This window comes from Triturus cristatus, chromosome 7, assembly GCF_964204655.1.
Source record: "Triturus cristatus chromosome 7, aTriCri1.1, whole genome shotgun sequence".
NCBI lineage: Eukaryota > Metazoa > Chordata > Amphibia > Caudata > Salamandridae > Triturus > Triturus cristatus.
In genome coordinates this window covers 785,740,614-785,761,445 of record NC_140590.1, presented here as the reverse complement: position 1 = coordinate 785,761,445, position 20,832 = coordinate 785,740,614, and the positions used below count along the sequence as shown (strand labels likewise).

The following is a 20,832-nucleotide window of genomic DNA, read 5'->3' as shown; positions in this document are numbered from 1 at the left end:
TGAATAGAATGTTGTTTAAACAATGGATATGATAAAACTCAGCAGAGTTCATTTTCATGAAAAATATAACATAATTGATAGGTTACTCTCAACTACAGGTTTTATACAACTGCATTTTGTGAAATGAAAGTAATATGATGTGTATATTTTACTCAGTGACCGAACCCACTGTGTACCTCCGAGTAGGAGTTTCTCTTATTTGAAACCAGTTCTTTGAGTTTGATTATAACTTTGGCACGGTTTGATTAATCTACCACTTCATTTCCCAAAATGTTTCTAATTTACCAAGATTTGACATTCCACGTTTCATGCAGACTCACCAGGAGCGAGGAAATGGAATCAAACGTTTTACAGTTAAATGTTAATTTGCACAGAAATCCTTGCTTTCCAGTAGAGCGAAAATAACAGAATAACAACAAACTTGGAATTAAACTTGAACTTTACACAGAACTGGGTCATTGTTTTGTCTGGTGTAAAAAAAAAATCTGTTCAGCAGTTTTTGAGATAAAGGTTTTACAAAACGTTGTGAGAAAAGCCTCAAATGGAAGCTAACTAACCTACAGCTATGGTTATGAAATGTATTGTCCATTTTGTTCACACAAACAATAGTACATGCCCCAGCCATGAAACGCATACCATGCAGACCAGGCACACTACTTACAACCTGACAATATTTATACCAATAACAGCACTTCTGTAAACAAAGAAATGATGCTGTATCCATAGTGGGTTCATTCATATTGTTTATGCTAAGGTGGCATCTAATGACACCAACAGACATCCATTCAATTTGCAGTATGACCTGTCACATTTTGTTGGAGGTTGTGAGTAGTGCTTTAGATGGACAAGTTATGTTTTTCAGGGCAGCGGTGCAAGTTAACATTTGTGTAACTAAATATAAGTGGGCAAATTCAGGGTTTTTTATTTGGTAACCATAATCTCATATCTTCACGTTAATGTGCTATCTAATGGATAAATATAACATTTAATTGATATACACACACAAATATAAAAATATACGTGCATATAAACCTAACTGGCGATAGCCAGTGGTGGGTATGGTTAGGCCAGAATTTCAACTGAAAAGTAAAATGTTGTTTTCCTAGTAACTTTGTCTCCTTTTGACTGATTAAGCTTGTTCGATTTGGGTAGAGCATTGCAGGTTTTGTGCTAATCCATCAAGGTGGAGGGAAAGGGGGAGAGGATCATAAAAGTAACTTTTTCAATTTTTACTCCATAAGACTCTATGCTCGCCTCTACAGAAGAAGCATCTAAACAGAATTACATTAAACTTGGCCAAAAAAAGGATAACTTTACTCAAGGAATTGCCTTTGGTTGGTCTGGTACAAGTCCATAGTAGTTTTTAAGAAATTAGTGTTACACAGATAAGTTGGTGGTTCTGAAAGGAGTTACAAGTTTTTTGGACTGTTGGATCACAGACAGTCAACAAATCTGAAATTCCAAAAATAATTTAATTTGACTGGAATATAGAAAGAAAATTCCACTGTTAATTTCGGGTCCGCTAATTCAAAGTCGGGTACGCAGACTCAAATCCTTTAATTGTACAGAGAAAAATCTGTTGCGGCCACCATTGCAGAGCATCCTAAAAAAACAAATGTGAAGGAACTATAACGACACAGGGAAAGCCTCCCATGACCTTCTGGCTCAGGCAAGGAACCCTAAAGGGAACTCTTCCCCACAGAGGTTAAAATTAATTTTGCCAGGGGCTAATGAACCCTGAGATGGGGTTTGTGTACCTCCAGAGAGGGTCTGAGGTCTGTGAAACCTGAAGTGCAGTCTGAAAACCTTTGATGGCCTTCTCTCTGGTTTTGTAGACCTGGAGTCAGGTTTGCCAAACCAATATGGACCCAACAAGGAAAGCTGTGCGTATCGGGGCTTGGCATGCATATCAAGTCGGGCATAGTCTGGCTGAAGGCAATGCACAGCTGTGTTGGGCGTTATTTTATCCTACTTTGTGGGACTTACGGTTTACATGATAGGAATGCGAGCGATGGTTTGGGGAGGTAACCATAACTAGGGACTTGCAGGGGGCTTTCAGTTTTATTTCAGAACCATGATGCACTGTTTTGAGTGAATAGCTATCTCTTTACATGTGTGCATATTTGGCTATATATACCCTCACTCTGTCTTCTCACACAAAACTCTGGAGGTCCAGGGCTTCAAAGCACGATGGTCCTAGATGGGTTCCGGTAACCCTATCTAATATCGTGCAGATCTCTCCTTTTGCAAAGGAAATTCCAGGACGCTCCAGGATGATAGATTAATTTATTGCCAAAAATTGCTCTCTACCCCTTTTTCTAGCCCTATGAATGGTGCTCCCTATATAATATGAACCACAGGGGCAGATCAGACAATAGACACAGAAGTCAGTATTACAGTTGAAATTACCCCTAATTAAGAATTCTCTCCTACTGTTTGGAACTTTGAGTTTCGTACAATCAACACTGTTGGCACACGCTTTACATCGCTTACTACATTTAAAGCCACCTGTCATTCCAGTATGCCCACTTACACACTGTGTAGTTACTGCATAACAGCTTAACTCATCTTTGAGTGATCTGCCTCTTCTAAATGTGATTTGTGGGGCTTCATGTACATATTTTTCTGAGATGGAATCAGTCTTTAAAATATGCCAGTTATGATTGAGCATTTTTCTGATCCTATAATCCTGGTTAGAGAATGTAGTTATAAACCTAACCTGGTTCTCAATCCCTGCTGCTGACGGTTTGGTTCAGTTCATGTGATAGAATGTGGATAGAATGTGGATGCCTGACGCGCTAAGCCTGTGTTTTCAGAACCTAATGTAAATCAACACCCTCCACCCCTCTCTCGTATTTGAAACATTGCTGGAATATTCAGATGTAGATGATGACACATCTACCAGTCAGGTTTCTGCACCCCTCCTACCCCCCGAGCTGTCAGGAGCAGGACTTTACCCACATCTGCCCTGGCAACAGCTGCATCCAACTCTGCAATCAAGCTTAGCCTCTGCACCAAGTACAGCTACAATCCCTACGCCAGCCACATAATTAGGCCCGGTTGCAGCCACATCTTCAAGCCACGCTGATTAGGTCATGCTACAGTCATGTCTGGAAATCCGGTCACTGCCTCTGCTTCCTTCTCCGTCATTGGAGCCAACAGATGTAAGCCAGAAGACGTTGCGTCAGCTCAAAGAAGAACACGTTTTTCTGAGTGTCATGATGATGCTGACCATATCCCAGTGTTGGGGGGTGAGCAGAGGAGGTGACTTAAGAGTCCCTCTTCCTCTCATAGCAGGAAGATACTGTGATTACTGTTCGTGCACCCTTCCAGTTTTAGGGCAGGGTGGCATTGGTGCTGCATGGCTTTGCATAGAGGATGGCCACCAAGGAGGCGTAGATGCAGCATTCCTAGTGACGTACCAGGATTTTACCAACGTCACTGGAACCGCCATGAATATCAGATACCCAAAGAAAGCAGTTAACTATCATGCAGAGGGAGGACAGGTCAGTAGTGCCAGTACAGGTCAGCACAGCACCATCTTGTTGATCAAAGGCATCACTTATCACAGGATGCGAGTGCTCTTGTTTTGGATCACAATAAGGATAGGCTATCATCTTAGTAGAGAGTCCTTTAATCGGTTGAGTGCCAAAAGACCTCTATATAAAGATGATAGTCTACCCTTCTGTGTTTCACTAATCCAAAACCAGAGTACTCACTGCTTGTGATGGTTATACAACTCTCAAAAAATAAATTTTACCATAATGGTTAACTGTAATGAACACAGGGTTTCTAATATTTCACTGTTATATGAGGGTGTGGATTCTTAGATTAGAAAAGATGTTGTCCAACAGTTCTGCACTACTACGGACTTCCTGAAATGGGCAGGTGAGGGTGTTTGCAGAACAAAAAAAAGAATATCGAACAAAGTCTTAACCATAGTGAAAAATGCATGTGGCTGCATTGGGTAAGAGAGGGAGTTAGAAAGAAGTTTTGGATTAGGTTTGGATTATATTTTAGAGGTTATGGTTAGAGTACGGTCAGTGTGAGTATTGAAGTAAGGTAGGGGGTTAGCATAGGAGAAAGAGCTAGGGTTATGAGTGGGTAAGAGTGAAAGGTGAAGTAAGTGGCAGGAATATGGCTATGTTCCATTTGAGGTTAAGCTAGAGTTAGGCTTAGAATAACAATAGGCGTAAGGTAGGTGTAACACAGGGATGTGGGATTCCTATAGCCCGACACCCAGGACATATTGTTTAGGGTCAAGGGCAACAAGTTTTAATGTGTATTTTGTCCTTGGGACAAGTAGGCCCACCCCCTAAAGCACAAACCCTTTGCCTGCCAGTTTACAGTACCACATTATGGATCCGGGAAAGGCACTGCCTGCAGTTAAGGAAATGTTTGTGTCTATGTGTTAATGCTGTTCAAACGTGTATTCATGGTTCATTAATGCAAAACCTTTATTATTAGGGTGAGCGCTCCAATTAAATATTGTAAGCTCAGACAGCACTACTGGTTACAGTATACAAAAATGTGTACACGTTTTCAGTGGTTAGCTATATGAGGCTATGTATAATGCTCCCAGAATGCTCTCTGATTAGATGCAAATATGTGTAGAAGCTTGAAAGCAGAATTGAAGATTCTTTACTTCCAAAATAAAATGTTCACAAAACAAAATGCAAAAACATTTCACTAAACTACTGTAAAATCTTAGGTACCATTTCTTTGCAGAAAATGGGTTGATGTATGCTAGTATTTCACATAAAATATTTAGACTAGAAAATTAGTGTAACCAGTTTTAATAAGATTATGGGAAACAAAAATAAACAAGCATTGGTAAAGCCAGTAGGTCTGAAATTGTTGGTCAGCCTTTTGGGTTTGTCAATGTGTGACTTGTTTCAGCATGGTTTTTGTAAAATCTTATTTGTGTGGGAGCTGCCAGACCCTCACCATTGTAACAAACATTGGCTGGCAGAAGCAAAAATTGCTCACATTGCCACTGTAGTTCGTGGCACTGAACAAAACAACTGTTTCGATAAGCTCTTTGTAAAATAACAGAATGCTGTCACTTACAGTGAAGCTAGCCAATAGACAGAGAGAGACAGAATTTTAATAATCACAAAAGTAATGATTAACACCAGACCTAATTAAGGGCCCAATTATTAAAGTCTCAAAAGTGCACCCATATCCTGGCATTAAGTGCAGATATACAGCTTTCGTGAATTCATAAGACTTTACTGAAGTACGCCAAGAAATAGTACTCCTAGAAAATATTTGTCAAATGCATTTTAGCATTGGCAAATATGGAGGTGTAGATTGCCTCATGCGAAAATCTGAGAGTCTGCAAGTCCACTTTCCCTCCAACCACTTTTTTCACAACCCTGGAAAAAGTTTTATGTCTGCCACTGTCAGGAAGGAGTACATTTCCAACCTTTCTCAGTAGGGAAATAGATTAGAGAAGACTTGGTGAAAAAACCCTTAAAACATACAAGTTACTAAGTATGCATAGACTCAAAAGGGCATTCCAACCCTGGAACTTTTGCTTACCATTACCTTCAGCTCCAATATGTAGGTCTGGGGAAACGTGGCAAGATAAGGGAATTGCTTGTATTCAATCCTTATTATGGAAGGAGTCCTTGCATAATCAGAGAGGCTATATCAGAGCTCTTATATAATGAGATTGCTGCCATAATTTGTCGCCGCATTACATGACACAAAAGGGACAAATGGATTTTGTTACAGGACAAGTAGATTTATGAAGCAACCTGCCCCGTGGACAAGTAGATATTTTATTAATTTCCACACCCCTGGTAACAGACGATGTTACATTTGGGGTTAGAGTATGGTTCAGGGTTGGGGTTTGGGTGATTATATAAGTAATGGTATAAAATGGAAGATGCAGAAGAAATGTGGCCAGTGAGGTGGAACAGGGATACAAAGGAGTGTCCAGCAACAAAGAAACAGCATGGTGTATGCGAAAAAAGGTAAAAGTTAAAGTTAAGGAGGCAGTAAAAGGGCTTAAGGGTTAATAAATGTATATGTTTAAATCACAAGCAGAGTGATAAAAGGGTTACTTTTTAACTATACATTTTTGTATTTTGCACAGACCTGCATATTATTTAAACCATTTTAACAAGTACTTTTTAAAATCTCCTTTTCTATACTTGAATCTTTACATAGAATCCTGGAAAGTTCAGATGGTTGTGGAAGAGGCTTCACGTGACAGAAAAGACTTCCTTTGATAGAATATAAGCATCCAAGCTAAATAGCCTGAGATCATGCAATTTAAAAGAAGAAGCATTTTTGTTAGATTCATAAAAAAAAGCCATTTTGACTGGGACAAGAGGGATGAATATAAAAGGGCTGTAGAAAATGTACATTTCCTTGACAGAACTACACCTAGTTCACAACTTCATGAAGTTGCCACAGAACTTTTCAACTAAAGTGGATTGCATGACTAACGACACTCCAGTTACCTGTTATTGCAATATGTTGTTATGTATATAACCCTTTTTTGCATATTTGGCCACAAAATGTCGACATCAATATTTGTACTATGTATACTTCGCTGTTATTGTATACGGCCTTCACAGGCGTATTTGTCTGTTGACAATAAAATATTGTTGTGAAAAAAAAATGGATTGCATGGGGTTTGTCTCCCTAAAAAAACCTACTTTTGTGTGCTTTTTTAAGCTGCACATTTTAACACCACAAACTGAAACATCTAAAAGTTTAATCTGAACAATTGGAGAAATTATAAAATCTAGACATACATTCTGAAACCTTTATGAGTATTCACTTTTGCAATTTTCCCATGTTCCTTGAACTGTTTTGTACATAGGCTGGAAAAATGGTGTCTTCTTTTTCTTACTCTAATGCTATCAGAATATTCCTCCCTCCCACTAGGGGAAAAGGCCCTAAATCAAAGAGGGAGAAACAAAAGCCAAGCATTAGAATGTTGGAGGAAAAAGTCTATACCAACAACTACTGCAATTCTGCCTCTTCATTGGATTTCTTTACATGCCAATCTCAAAATCTTAGGAATCCATAATCAGACCATAAGAATACTTGTGGTGAAAAGTCAATTCTTTCACTAGTCAATGGCTAATAAAAAATATGTCTGGATGACCAGCATTTTCAAAGCAATCTTTTAACTGCATATGCTGAGCGCATTACTATCAGGTTAGTAAACAACGTAGTCTACTTTGTCATGTTGTAAATACATAATTTCAAACTGGTCACGCGGTAGCACAGTATCGTCTGGGCTATCATAAAAAAGCAACAGCTGCACTCTTGGCATATAACACTAAAGAGAGCTTCCTGAGGGTTTCCATAGCCAATTTACTGAAGAATGTGAGTACTCTAATGTGCACAATGTTGTTGGCTGTGCACCTTGAATTCATCATTAATGGATGAATGAACTGAATAAGCATCACACTTAGCACTCTGAGGGCATCCAAGAACATATTCGACACCAAATTTAAAAATATGTGTTATGGGTTACGTTTCCAAACCTACAAGTTAGACAAAATCTTGGAACTTAAGTGGATCCGTGGGTTTATCAATCTGTAAAAGGTGTTGGCACCTTATTTAAAACGTATGCATAAACAATAGAGAGAGAGAGGATTCTGTAGGGGTGCGTCCCTATCCCCGAGATATAGTTCAGAAAAACTTAGTTGGTGGCAGGCTTCATCATCGGGGTCCCAACTGGCTAGCAGAGTGCCACCCAGTTGTACTGCGATGCCTGATTACAGCGGAGCCGGATTTTTGTGTTGATGTGGTGGAAGAGTGCTAATGAAGTGGTGCAAAGTGGGTCCCAACTGGGTAGCAGAGTGCCACCCAGTTGTGCTGCGACGCCCGATTACAGAGGAGCTGGATTTTTGTGTTGATGTGGTGGAAGAGTGCTAATGAAGTGGTGCAAAGTTAAAATTGTCTCTGGGAACCCTTGCTAAATAATACTTTATTCCCAGAGGCCCAGGACAAGGTTAAAAAGATAAAGAGGACAACTTTAAGATAAAATGGTCTTGGTTGTCACTAAGGTCTACATGTTTCAGCCTCGTTACAAATTGTGAGGCTTTCTTCAGGACCAGGTGAAAAATAAGTGAGGGTGTGGTAAAAAATTGCCACATGTATACATTTTCAACACACACGCTAAGGTGCGTTGTGCATGCAGTGGTGTCTGTACTTATGGACCCACTGGATAAAAACAGAAGCTACGTATTTGTAGTAGCTTATGCAGGCCCCGGGAGGGGCGCCCGTCTGTAGTTACACATTCGCCTAGACACGGCATCCGCAAAACACCTACTCCGGTCTCCTCGCGGTCCTGGACACAGACGGGCGCCCCTCCCGGGTCCTGCATAAGCTACTACAAATAAGTAGCTCGTGTTTTTATCCAATGGGTCCGTAAGTACACAGACACCACTGCATGCACAATGCACCTTAGCGCATGTGTTGAAAATGTATGCACGTGGCAATTTCTTACCACACCCTCACTTATTTTTCACCCAGTCCTGAAGAAAGCCTCACAATTTGTAACAAGGCTGAAACATGTAGACCTTAGTGACAACCAAGACCATTTTATCTTAAAGTTGTCCTCTTTTTCTTTTTAACCTTGTCCTGGGCCGCTGGGAATAAAGTATTATTTAGCAAGGACTCCCAGAGACAATTTTAACTTTGCACCACTTCATTAGCACTCTTCCACCACATCAACACAAAAATCCAGCTCCGCTGCAATCAGGCGTCGCAGCACAACTGGGTTGCACTCGGCTACCCAGTTGGGACTCTGATGATGAAGCATGCCACCAACTAAGTTGGTGGGTGAGGGGTCTTTAATAAACCTAATGGGTTTTTGGCTCTCAAAATATAGTACTAGTGAGTTGACTATATTTGTGGGTTCGTCCACATTGATTCTCTGAACCTTATTTACAACATCATCATGATATAGATGGCAGCATTTTTCATTAGCAAGCATGAAACACGTATATGTTTCTTATTTTAACATTGCTAATAACATAAATTTACCAAATGGTAAAAGAGCTTGGTAAATGGCAGATAACTAACATAAATGAACAAGAATGTGTGGAAGAAAGGCAAAGAATGTGTAAAAGAAACACACAACAGCCTCCGCAGTGGGTGACAGTAATGCCACAATTCGCAGACAAGAGTATGTTGGTGAGGTGATGGTAGTGCATCATTTTTTTATGGATGGGAGCTCAGACGCATTTTCAGAAGGACCATTAATGAGAATTCTGAAGCCAAATGGGTGTTGGAAGGAAGAGTGTTTCAAAGACTAAGGTCCTAACTACGAGTTGGCTCCTAAATTCTGATATGTGCGGTAGCTACTAATGCTGCACACATTGGAATTACAAGTATTACGATAAATATCGTAATCCCTGGCTAAATTTCATAATGTCAAACCTGCCAACATTTTTTAGTGGAAAAATGCCCAGAAATAAGAGATGTGTAGATTTTGGAGCGGTAGGCCGCAAAATCTACGTTATTCCCCATTATTGGGGAAACACTCATAATCGGGTGTTTATGGCAGCCAATAAAGTCTGACTCAGTGGAGTAAGATTTTATAAACATCGCACCAATTATTAGCCAACTCACAAGGATTGCCAGAGTGTGTTGGATATAAGGTGCACTAGGGGTTCCTTTTGGCATGTTTAAAGCAGACCTTAAACGTGGGGTGAGGAATTCAAGTCGCCCATCCAGGGCACATTGTTTGGGATAAAGGACAAAGGTTCCTCTTTTTTTGTCCATCAGGCAAGTAGGCTTCACCGTGTGCATGCAAGATTTGTATCCACGGGTAAAAGTTATTAAAACTTATATCTATGATCAATACAAAAGCCTTCACTATCAGGATGAGCACTCTACATAAATGTGAGCTCTGAGCTAAGCTTGTATGAGAGATAGCAGTCTCAGTATAAAGGTGTATGTATATTTCCAAATTTAACAAGTAGAAGCTACTTACAATGATTTCAGAAAACACCTTGAGTATATTCAAATACACGCAGAAGCATGTGTCAGCAGAATTGGTGATTTATTGCTCAAATAAATGAAGACTAAGAAATTGCAACTTGAAAAAAACGTTTTTCTAAGCTATTGTGCAACTTTAAACACCATTTATCTGCAGAAATATTTAGAAGAACAATTTTGTTGCATGCCAAGATTTTAAAATGTTTATTATTAATAGAGTGTGGGTGTAAAACTATTATTGACACCACACAAATAAAATACTTTTGCAATTCTTTAAGAAAGTCACAAAAGGGCACCCACATGTATATGTCCTTGCATTGGTATAGATTCGCAATTTTCAGGAATTCACAAGAGTTTATAGAAGCAGGCCCGGAAACTGTACCCTAACATACGTGTATATAACACATTTTATGTGCACATGTATACTTCCTCGTGTAAAAACCTGCTGAGCAATTGGTAATTCACGTTCCTTACACCCTCTTTTTCCCACCCTGGAAAAAGTTTGACTCCTGTTGTTGTCAGGAGTACATTCCCAAATGTTTCCTGTGTGGGGATATACTAGCAAGGAATGATTCGTTTTCATGATGCTGCTACACAATTAGCACCAGTAAAAGCCAGGATGGTATTTTAGGGAATGAATATCAAGCACAGAAAGTATTTTCTCATTGACTGGCAATGGTAAGTAATCTTATGGATGGATGGTGTGCTGGCCAGTTCATTACCAAACAGTTAAATATGTGCAATAAACAGGATGGGCTGATCCATGACATACATCACATAGCATTGTTAAGGGCTGGAGCTGATCATATCAGTCTGGACAAACTGGACTCTTCCAACGAAAAGTAAGAACCGTTAAGGACTTTGCTGTAAAGCCCCTTTATTGTTTCAGTTGAAATATGTAGCTTGATCAGTGAGGCTTATCAAGCACTTCTTGCAGTCTTTTCACCTGTCAACAGCATTATTCTTAACGTTAAAGTGTATGTCCCAGTGTTGCATGCACCAGGGGCTAAAACCTGGGTTGGTAGTATCACAGGAGGCTGTATAATCAGCTCTAAGACTGAAGCTAAACAACAGTACATATTTGAGTGACTAAATAGTTGAAGGCCAGGAGAGATTGAAACATTACTGTTAACTGGCAACATTTTGTTAAAATTAAGGTCACTGTGGAATGTTCCTGTTTACTCTGGGTTTCGCCTTAGTATCCATATATGTCAATATTTCTTTGATTTTACCAATCAGTCTTGAAAATTTCTCAGACACTATTTGTCACAAGTGGCGAAACATGTTTCAGCTTGGACCTGATTCTCAACCAGAATTTTGTAGGATATGTTTATATTATTCAAGGAAAGATTACAATTATCATCTGCAAAATAAAATATGATGTATAATCAACCACTCTATAACTGACCATCAAGATATAACATGACATATTTATTCCTAGACGTTTAGTGTTTTACTTCTCTCAAATTATACCCTATCTGTGAATTTCAGGAGGCCAGTTATCCAGTGATATTTCTAAACCCACTGATGTTGAGGGTAGATTTTGACAGCCATGAGCAGTCATGGCATGTTCTTATGTCAACAGAATAGACATGATGTTGTAAAGAAAATGTGTGATCAAAATTCAAAACTAACAGAGAAAACACGTTTTATGTATTGATGGGTAGGCTGCAAGCTTTGTGTACGAGAATACTGAGAAAAAGGTCTGAGCCTTCACAGATGGATTAAGAGTGAAGAGTAGTGGAGAAGCAAAAGTGAGTTTTGTTGAATTTCAATGCTAGTTACTGTACTTTTTTGTTTTAGAGAAATACAAACTGAGAGACATTTTTGGGAGTGTGAGAAAATCACAAATATAGGTTCTTTTGGAAAACTCATGAGGGGATTTAGTTTAGCTTGGTGAAGATGAGATTTTGTTCTGTGTGTTTATTCATGGAGGCTGAGCAATAAAGGAGTAGGCAGTCGTTTTCTTGTTCTTGGATCTGTTAATGGGAGAGATGAATTTATCCTTGATGTAGAGGATTTAAAAAGACTGGTTGGTGACCCCTGTGGCAGTGGAGTTGAAGTAAAGAGTGTGGTGGATTTCTGAGATTTTATTTGTGCTGGTGCAGGTGGGGATTTAATGAAGTAAAGGAAAGGGAGAAAGAATTGTTTTCACCAGACTTTTGGCGAGCTTCCTGACAATTAATTGGATTTTTTTTAGAAAATGGTGAGATTGAGGACACTAGCTGGTCTGTAAGCAGGATGGTGATGGATAGCTATGCTCGGCAAAATTTAGGGATTCTGAAACAGTGTGATATTTGTTGTTATTTTCAAATTAAAAACACAACCGTAAAAATACTCATTTAAACAATGAGAAAATTACCCATAGCAAAAATGTTAACTCTAATGTAATGTTAATGTTAAAAATCCTGAACGTTAGCTCAAATAATTGGATACCCATCCATTACAAACATGCTCTCCGCTACCCTGACTTTAACTCAATTTTCTGAACTAAACCTACATGCTGCATTTTTCACTAATAACCTCCAATTTCTAACATCCTGGCCATTGCCACAAAAAAAACATGGGTGAGCTACAAATACAAAGAGAACAGTATATCCCTTCAAATACACCTAGCAAGTCCAAAATCTGTGACAGTGCTCAGTTGTTTCCAAACAAATAACTCTTTAATCTTGACTTGCTAGCTATAAATTAAGTCGGAACAAAATATACAAAAAATAGGTCTTAGCATAACCAAGAAAAAGTCAGTCATTGGATGGGGAGATGGACTCGATCTGTGATGGCAAAAGAAGGGAAGACGATACGGGAATGGGCCCGGTGCTCTCCCTTAAATGCAATCTATTCAAGCTTTACTTTAAAATATATTTTTGTTATACTGTCTAGTTAGAAATGCTTTTATAAACATATATGTTACTCCTTGATTATGTTATTTCTAACTCGTTGTATTTGTTTTGTGCTATTTTTCCTCGGATTTTTTTTCAGACAATTTTTTGCAGCTATAGGGCAGAGTTTATAAGAGACGCCATTTTGGAAGAGGTAAGGTGAGCGATTATGAAGTTCTCAATATATGGAAAGTGTATAACCTCTTGAGCTGAAGAATAAGTAGCTAAAATAAATGAAGCCACACCTCCATAAAAAGCTATCTAGTGTGGATGAATGTCAACATTCATTCATCAGTCAATAATGGGAAGTGTGGAAGCTGTAGAAAGAAAGTAAGCATTTGTGAAATGTCAGCAAAGTGATAGTATTTTACATTAATGTTTTTTACGATGATCTGACAGAGTTCATCTTTAAGATAGGGTAGGGGGGATTTGAGAGGTTCTTTCTTTTTGCCTGGGAAGCTTTTATAATGTAGCAAGATTATACCGCACCTCTTTAACCTTGTTCACTCAGGTCCTCCTTTTGATTTTTCATGTTTTCTATATCTCTACGATGCCCTGCCTTGTTTGTTTTGCACTCCTCTGGGAATTCACCCTGCCTCCCACTATTTTATGCTAAGTCAACAATATAACCCCTGCGTTGGAGCCCAAATTAAAACAATGCAAATTTAGGCACATTAACCCACTGATGGTGAGTAGCAAGACAACTAACGGGCAGTAGGGGTGCGATGCTACTAAGTATTAAATAGTAATTGGCACCCGTGTAATACACCGAAACCCTGACACGGAAAGGAGTAAGTACTCTCCGCTTCGTTTTTCTGAAATTACAGATTGTCTTCTACAGTTCTGAAGACTTACCCTTGTATTCTGAGGTTGCGCTGATAGACCGACTGTTATATATTATTGATTTTAGGATTCTGTCATTTCTTGAGATGCCTGGAACTTTGAAGTGTGGCTGATTTTGTTATTACCGTGTACACAGATCCTTCGCTGGGTATTGAGGATCTGTGCCCTGATGAAGTCTGAGGTTATAAACCTATAGACGAAACACGTGTTGGCTAAACTTGTGGCTACCTGTTATATTGAAGGAGCGAAGAACATTGTATTGGATATATATGAAAATTGAATAAATCTTCATGAAAACGGATTAAGAAGATCTTAATACCACTACTTGGACAGATTACGTTTTTTTCTGTGAATGTGGCTCAGGACTTTGACTTTTTGTTTCATTGATGGTGAGTACTTGGTGAAAGAAAATGATATAGTGCATCTGTCAATTACTGTTTGTTAGTTTTGATTTTATCTGCATTTTATGTTGATTTTGTGAAAATTATGAATAGTACTTGGATTTTTAGTAATTAAATGCATTTTTGACATGTAGGCTACATGATAGGAATTCAGGTTTTTAACTCTGATTGTTATTGGTCTTTGGCTTAACACTGATTTTTACAAGATTGATTTAGCGCATGGGTACTCTCAAACATTTTCCTAAGGGGCCACAAAATATGGTCTGTTCTGTGCCCAAGGGCTGCATTGATGCCAATGGGGTGGGGGTATGGCGGACATTGGGGAAGCAAACCATGTACATGGTGTGGTCAGTGAGACATGGAGTTATTGTGAGGGTTTAATTCCACTGCCCTCTAAATTAATCCCCAAGTCTCTAGAAGAGACATAGATCTGGCAATACTGTGTTATGCTGTATCTGAATCGCTAGCCCTCTACCAGCCTTCTCTACTTGCTAACACAACCTCGGGAGAGTCAAATGTGAAAACAATATGTAACTTCATTACTGAACTGGAATGGAATAGAATTGCACAATGTGTAAGCCAAAAAAACTATTTATTTCCACTGCCCTCTAAATGAATCCCCTTGTCTCTAGAAGAGTTATACATCTGGCAATACTGTGTTATGCTGTTTCTGAATCGCTATCCCTCTACCAGCCTTCTCTACTCGCTAACACAACCTCGGGAGAGTAAAATGTGAAAAAATAAGTAACTTCATTACTGAACTGGAATGAAATAAAATTGCACGATGTGTAGCCAAAAAACCTATGATCAATTCCGGCTACCAGGCTTGACCAAATTGTGTGATCCTAGGCAATTGTTTTATTCCACTTTACCTCCCTTTTTCTCATCTCACATGTAAGAGCACCTTGAAATATATGTGTTCAGCAAATGCACTGTACAAACCTTCTACTGTGCTTGATATAATAAACTATAATGCTGCCCATGTATAACAATCCAAGTCACCCAGATGGTTTGATGTGACAACTGTCTTGCCTCTTAGTTCAGTTTTGGCATTATCAGGCTGGGAGGAGGCATTAATGTTTCTACGTTCATTTTTTAAATATACTTCTAAATGCAGAGATATAATCTGATGGCCTAAAGGTCAAACACTTCTGTCTGTTAATGAATATACTTTTTGAATGCTGAAGAGACTTTGTCATGTTTATACATGTTTGTTGCAAGATGCAGCAGCGGCCAGCACAGGTAAACGCAGTGGGTTGGGGCAGGAGTCGACAGAGGACATAATAGGTATGATTAAATAAATAAATAAATAAATAATACCTAGTCTGTCGGCTCCCCCCTCCCCCTCCATGCCCAGCCTCACTGCACTTACCTGTGTCAGCCGCCACTGGCAAGATGTTTTAAAAGTGAATGTGTTCTTAAAGTTAAGTTGTGCAGGCTACCTTGTTTTACTTATTTTCTTTTACTTCAGTTATGTTGTAAATAAAAGCTTGCCTGTTTCTTTAACATCTTTCTGAAAGTTAGTGCTCTCTTAAGTAAACAGCAGCCCAGTGCGGTTGTTGAGCAAGGGCCCTCATGCGAAGGTAGGGATGGCGCAGCAGAGTACGTTTTTTTCCTTCAATAACAAGACAGCAGGTGTCTTTCTTCGATGTTGAGCGTTTTAAAGATCTCTGCTCAAGTAAACAGGCACCTGCCTTGTGTAGGAAACTGAAGCTTCTTTTATTTTTACAATTTTGACCCCAGAGCCATAGCCAGGAAATAATTGATAGCAGTCTCCAAATAATTCCTAATGGAGATTTTCTTTTCTGTTGACAAATATTCATTTAGAGAAAAAAAAAGTATTTGCATGGTCTTTGCACAGGAAAAGACTGCTGATATTACCAATTACCTGTTAAGTATCCCCAGCCCTAAATTATATAACAATCTTGCGTTATATCTTCTGAGGTTATTATTAAGCAGCGGTAAATTAACGCTAGGGTACCTATAAATGTACTTTCACATTGAGAAAATCTAATAGAATCTCATTTGTTATATTAATGCGCCAAGCCACGTTGTTCGCAAAGAAGAAATTCTTGCGACCTTAGTTTATACAAGCTGGATTTTAAACAGTGCTCCAGGCCGTTGATTGTTTATTTGCCCGAAAGTTTAAACAGGTGGTAGTGGGGTTGACTTTATTTTTAGGAGTTCATTTAAACAAATAAACATTTGTATTGTAATTGTAAAATATATCACCTTTTTTAAATGTACTATATTTTATAGTTTACGTATATTTTCGGGTTGAGTTATTTCTATGTATCTTGCGTCAAACAGACATACTGACTTTCTTTTGAAATGATTGCAGGGGACACTTAATTTGATATTGTTTGAGTGGCTGAGTAACAGAATTAGTAAATAAAGTGATTTTGAATAAGTTATTAACAGTTGAAAGAGAAATCGTTATCTACACCCTATGTGAAAAGTTTTAAGATGTCTCTCTTCTCCAGTACTTGGAGAGAGTACAGCTACTGCGCGTGTGTGGTTGAGAGAGGACCGCACAAGTTACTGTGGTGGTTATGTATTCACATTAATCCTATCTACTCAGTCATGCGCGTTTCCTATGGGGTTTTGGGTGATAACTTGCAGGTAACACATTAGAATACACCTTCCCCAGTATCTCTCTCTCTCTGTGTCTCTCTCTCTCTCAAACACACAGACACATCTAAATATGGCTTGAGTCTTTGAGAACCTTATATCTATCGTTCATCATCTGTAACAATAACAAATATGTTGGGAATGTAAACTCAGTGTTTAAATCGTAGGCATCTTGCATGACCCTTGCCATTAACACAAGTCATAAAATCTTCAATCCAAAAGAAGTACAGTAAGGACAGTGAGAAAATGCATTAATGATACCTGCATCCGATGGCAGCACAGTCAGAGGGACATCCTTAGTCTCAATTTTGACAGATGGCTCCATCAAGGATTGCATTTTGATGGGTACTGGTGTCAGAGGCATCTTGGTAAGTCGAATCACTTCAGAGGAAGCTGGAGGAGCCTGAAACTGGATCCTTGTGCCTGGAGGCACAGGGTGGAGTGTCAGGGGTATTCGTAGGTCCTGAGAGGAGGTCCCATAGACTGCAGATTCCTGTGCTAAGAGCATCTCTTTGCTCTGAGGATGTAAATATCCGTTGGGCGTTGGGGGTTTTGTTACACCAGCATTCTCTCTTTGTTCCCTTTCATGCTCAGCCACAAGCTTTTCGTGTTTCGCTTCCTCCATGTGCTCAGTTTTAATTGCTCCGTCTTTGACAATGACGTACACTCCCTTAGTGCCAAACCCTCTATTTTCCTCTACAGCTCCATTAGCCTTGCTCTCTTCTGCTCTAGTTAGGGTACCTTGGCCATCCCCACATGTTCCCCATGAACCAGGGGAAGGGAGCATTCTAAGGTCTGCATCACTATGAACTTTACTCCGGTCTGTGTCTTCCCAACAGCCTCTTGCAGAGATAACCGCTTGGTTATTTTCAATGTGGCCCTTACTCTGGTCACTGGTCTCCCAACATCCTCTGGAAGCAATTCGGTGGTCAGTATGATGGCCCTTGCTCTGCTCATTTTCCCACAATCCTCTGATAGCTATCCTGTTGTCTGTTAGGCTCTTCTGGTCACATTGTGCCTCCCATGAGCCTCTGCAGGCAATCTCCCGATGGTCAATGTCATTTGGACAGTTTTGCTGGTCAGTAGATTCCCATGGCCTTCTTACTGACCTTAAGTCACAGTGCCCCCCACTTTGGTCAACGGCTTCCCACGATGGCCTGGTTGATCTGTGGTCAGCGAGACTCCCCCTGTGACTAGTTACTTCCCACGGAATCCCCCTCTGGTCGGTGTGGATCTGCCACTGGCCTGTTGCTGCCCATGATCCCCGGGCTGTCAGATGGTCAGTGGGGTTATCCCTTTGGTCACTTGCCACCCAGGGAGACCCTCTAGAGGAACTGTGGTTAAAGTAAACATTCCTTTCTTGTGCAGCATCCCAGGCCAAACCCCTGGTGGGCCTTTGGTCATCCCGCTGATCGCTAATATCCCATGGTGACACTCGCATGGTCCTGTGATCTGTGTGAACCACTCTTTGGTCACTAGCATCCCATACTATACCTCTTGTGATCCTGTGGTCATGGTGGATCTGGTCACTTGTTTCCCACGACAATCCCCTGGATAATCTTTGGTCCTCTGCATGCCCACTGGTCACCCACATTGAATCTCTAGCTGCTATGTGATCAGTAATGCTATCACTCTGGTCATTGGAACTGCCCCTACTAAACTCTTGACCCTCTCTCTCGTCATTTGTGGATATTCTACTGTCCCTAACACTCTCACTTTGTTCACTTGCTGACCCTGTGGTGTCTCTATGACCTTCACTCTGATCATTTATGGGCCCTATGGAGCTCCTCAGACACACTCTCTGATCACTCCTGAGTGCCTTGCTGTCCCTGTGACTCTCAAAATGATCACTTATAGAGGCCCTGGAGCTCTTGTGACCCACTGCCTGTTCATTCGTACAATCTCTGGTACCATGAAAGGCATCAATCTGGTCATTTGTGGACCCACAGGTCTTTCTTTGGACCTCGCTTTGATCATCTCTGCATTGCATATGATCTTCACTCTGGTTTCTGATCTCACCCACCACCATCCTGGCCACCTTACCAGCATGATCTTGACTATGATCAACTGCAGGTTCCTTGACTGCTCTGTGGTTATCAAGGCCCTCCCATGATACCCTTCGGATTTCCTTTGGCTCTGTGGGTGCACCATTATTTTCCTCCAGGAGGCCTTTGGTAGGTGTGCAACCCTGCCCCTGGAGGAGGCTGACATTAGGCGCCCCCTCTCCCTGTGGTCCTCTTCCTGGTTTGGTACTCTCGCCCCAAATTCCTTTGCAAGGCTGGGAAAAAACTTCAGAATGCGTCAGTTCTTGGGGGCTTAGATCCGACGGCAAACCTTCCCCCTGAGGGCCCCCATCAGTCTGCAATCCTGCAGCTCTGGGGCCACTGTGTTGTTCCTCCGGGCTGGGAAGCCTGTGACTCGCCTCCATTGCGTCCGATTATGAGATCAATCAATGCGCACGCACGCTCCACTCGAGGGGCGGGGCTTCATCTTAGTTCGTTAATAACGTTCTCAGAACTCGGCCTTTATTCAAACCCTTCATCGCCGAGCCAGGGAGGCCCCGCCCCCTCCACTCGCGCGCACTTTCCCATTGGTCTGGACTCGTCGAGAAACAACATGGCGGAACCACCTCGTGTCTCTCGCGTGGCAAGGTGAGCCGCTGCTATGGAAACTGCGATTTAGACAAAAGGGACTGTGGGCATGGCAAAACGTCACAGGACGGGAGTTTTAGGATTGGCTGCACATGCTAGAAAGGCGGGATAAAGGGTGAGCGTAGCCGCCATGGAGTTTGTCAAAGGGCAGGTAGATAACTAAAGGACCATTTTGAACATGTTTGGGAGCTTAAGTTAGACACCGAACAACGCATGTGTGGTAAAAGATCAAGAGGCCTATAGTGTCCAGTTTGCTGGCTGCACTAGAAGACGGGGCTATAACAACATGAACTATTAGTTAATTTGGAAGTAAACGTGGCACGGTTTTCTCTGTGCGTCATTAGTCAGAACAACCCACAACGTTTTTTTCTATTTGCGCGAAGAGGACAAGGAGGTAAAAGAAAGACTTTTTCTGTATGTGCGAGGCACAGACTTCTAATAGAAGCCTTGTTAAGATCTGAAGAATTTAATAGAGTGTTTTTACAGAACACTCAAGGTTCCGCTCAGTTAAAAACCGTATGCACTGGTGGCCCAGAGCATTTTCAACAGGTGCATTCAACACCTTTCCGGAGAGGTCGACATGTGAGTGCCCATCTAGTGCATACTTACTACAGGAGTTTCAAGGCTGTTCCAAATAACAATGACCTACTAGGTTACTGCAATTTCTCATTACATAGAAAAACGAATCAATGAAAACAGGTCTCAAAATGCCAGCACCCAGGGTTTTAAGAGTGCTGACATGAAATATCACCTAAGTGAGAATGATGTCAGAAATCGCATATTCACTTGCTCATCCACATACATTCTTATCAGTGTGTTAAGCACCTGTTCAAGAAACCTATCTGTAACCTGCATGTCACTCATACCTTAACCATTCATGTTCTGTGAGTAATGAACGTTTGTACAATTCTGTAATGCTGGATCTGTTCTAAAGAAATGAAATATTGTACTTATTGCTGTTTCTGAGAGAGAGAAGCTTGCTTTGCTATTGCCATGCTGTCCCTATTCTGTGATGAAATTAAGCTTGCACTGCTGTTGCCCAATTTGGGCAGGGCAGTGGTGGCCCTGAGCATTTTTAACAGGTGCAGCACTAGGGCTGGGAATCCACACAACCTGATGTACATGCATTCAACACCTTTCCGGAGAGGTTGACATCTGTGTGCCTAACTAGTGCATAGTTACTATAGGTGTTTCAAGGCTGTTCCAAATAAGAATGACCTACTAGGTTAGTGCAATTTCTCATTATGTAGAAAAAGTAAGAATCGGCGAAGACAGGTCTCAAAATGACAGCATCCAAGATTTTCAGAGTGCTGACGTGGAATATCACCTAACTGAGAATAATGTCAGAAATCGCATATTCACTCACTCATTTACCTATACATTCCTAGCAGTGTGTTAAGCACCTGTCTAAAACATCTGCCTGTAACCTGCATGTCACTCATGCTTTAA

The 20,832-nt window shown here is 40.6% G+C and overlaps 1 protein-coding gene across 1 annotated transcript in view; it reads right to left on the bottom strand.

Moving 5' to 3' along the window:
• SOX30 (SRY-box transcription factor 30) overlaps positions 1–19,160 on the bottom strand; it is a 445,939-nt gene extending 426,779 nt beyond the window's left edge. The window contains exon 1 of the mRNA XM_085614974.1: positions 16,994–19,160. Within this exon, the coding sequence (XP_085471100.1) occupies positions 16,994–19,160 (2,167 nt within the window). The remainder of the gene's footprint in view (positions 1–16,993) is intronic.
• Between the last annotated feature and the right edge of the window lie 1,672 nt (positions 19,161–20,832).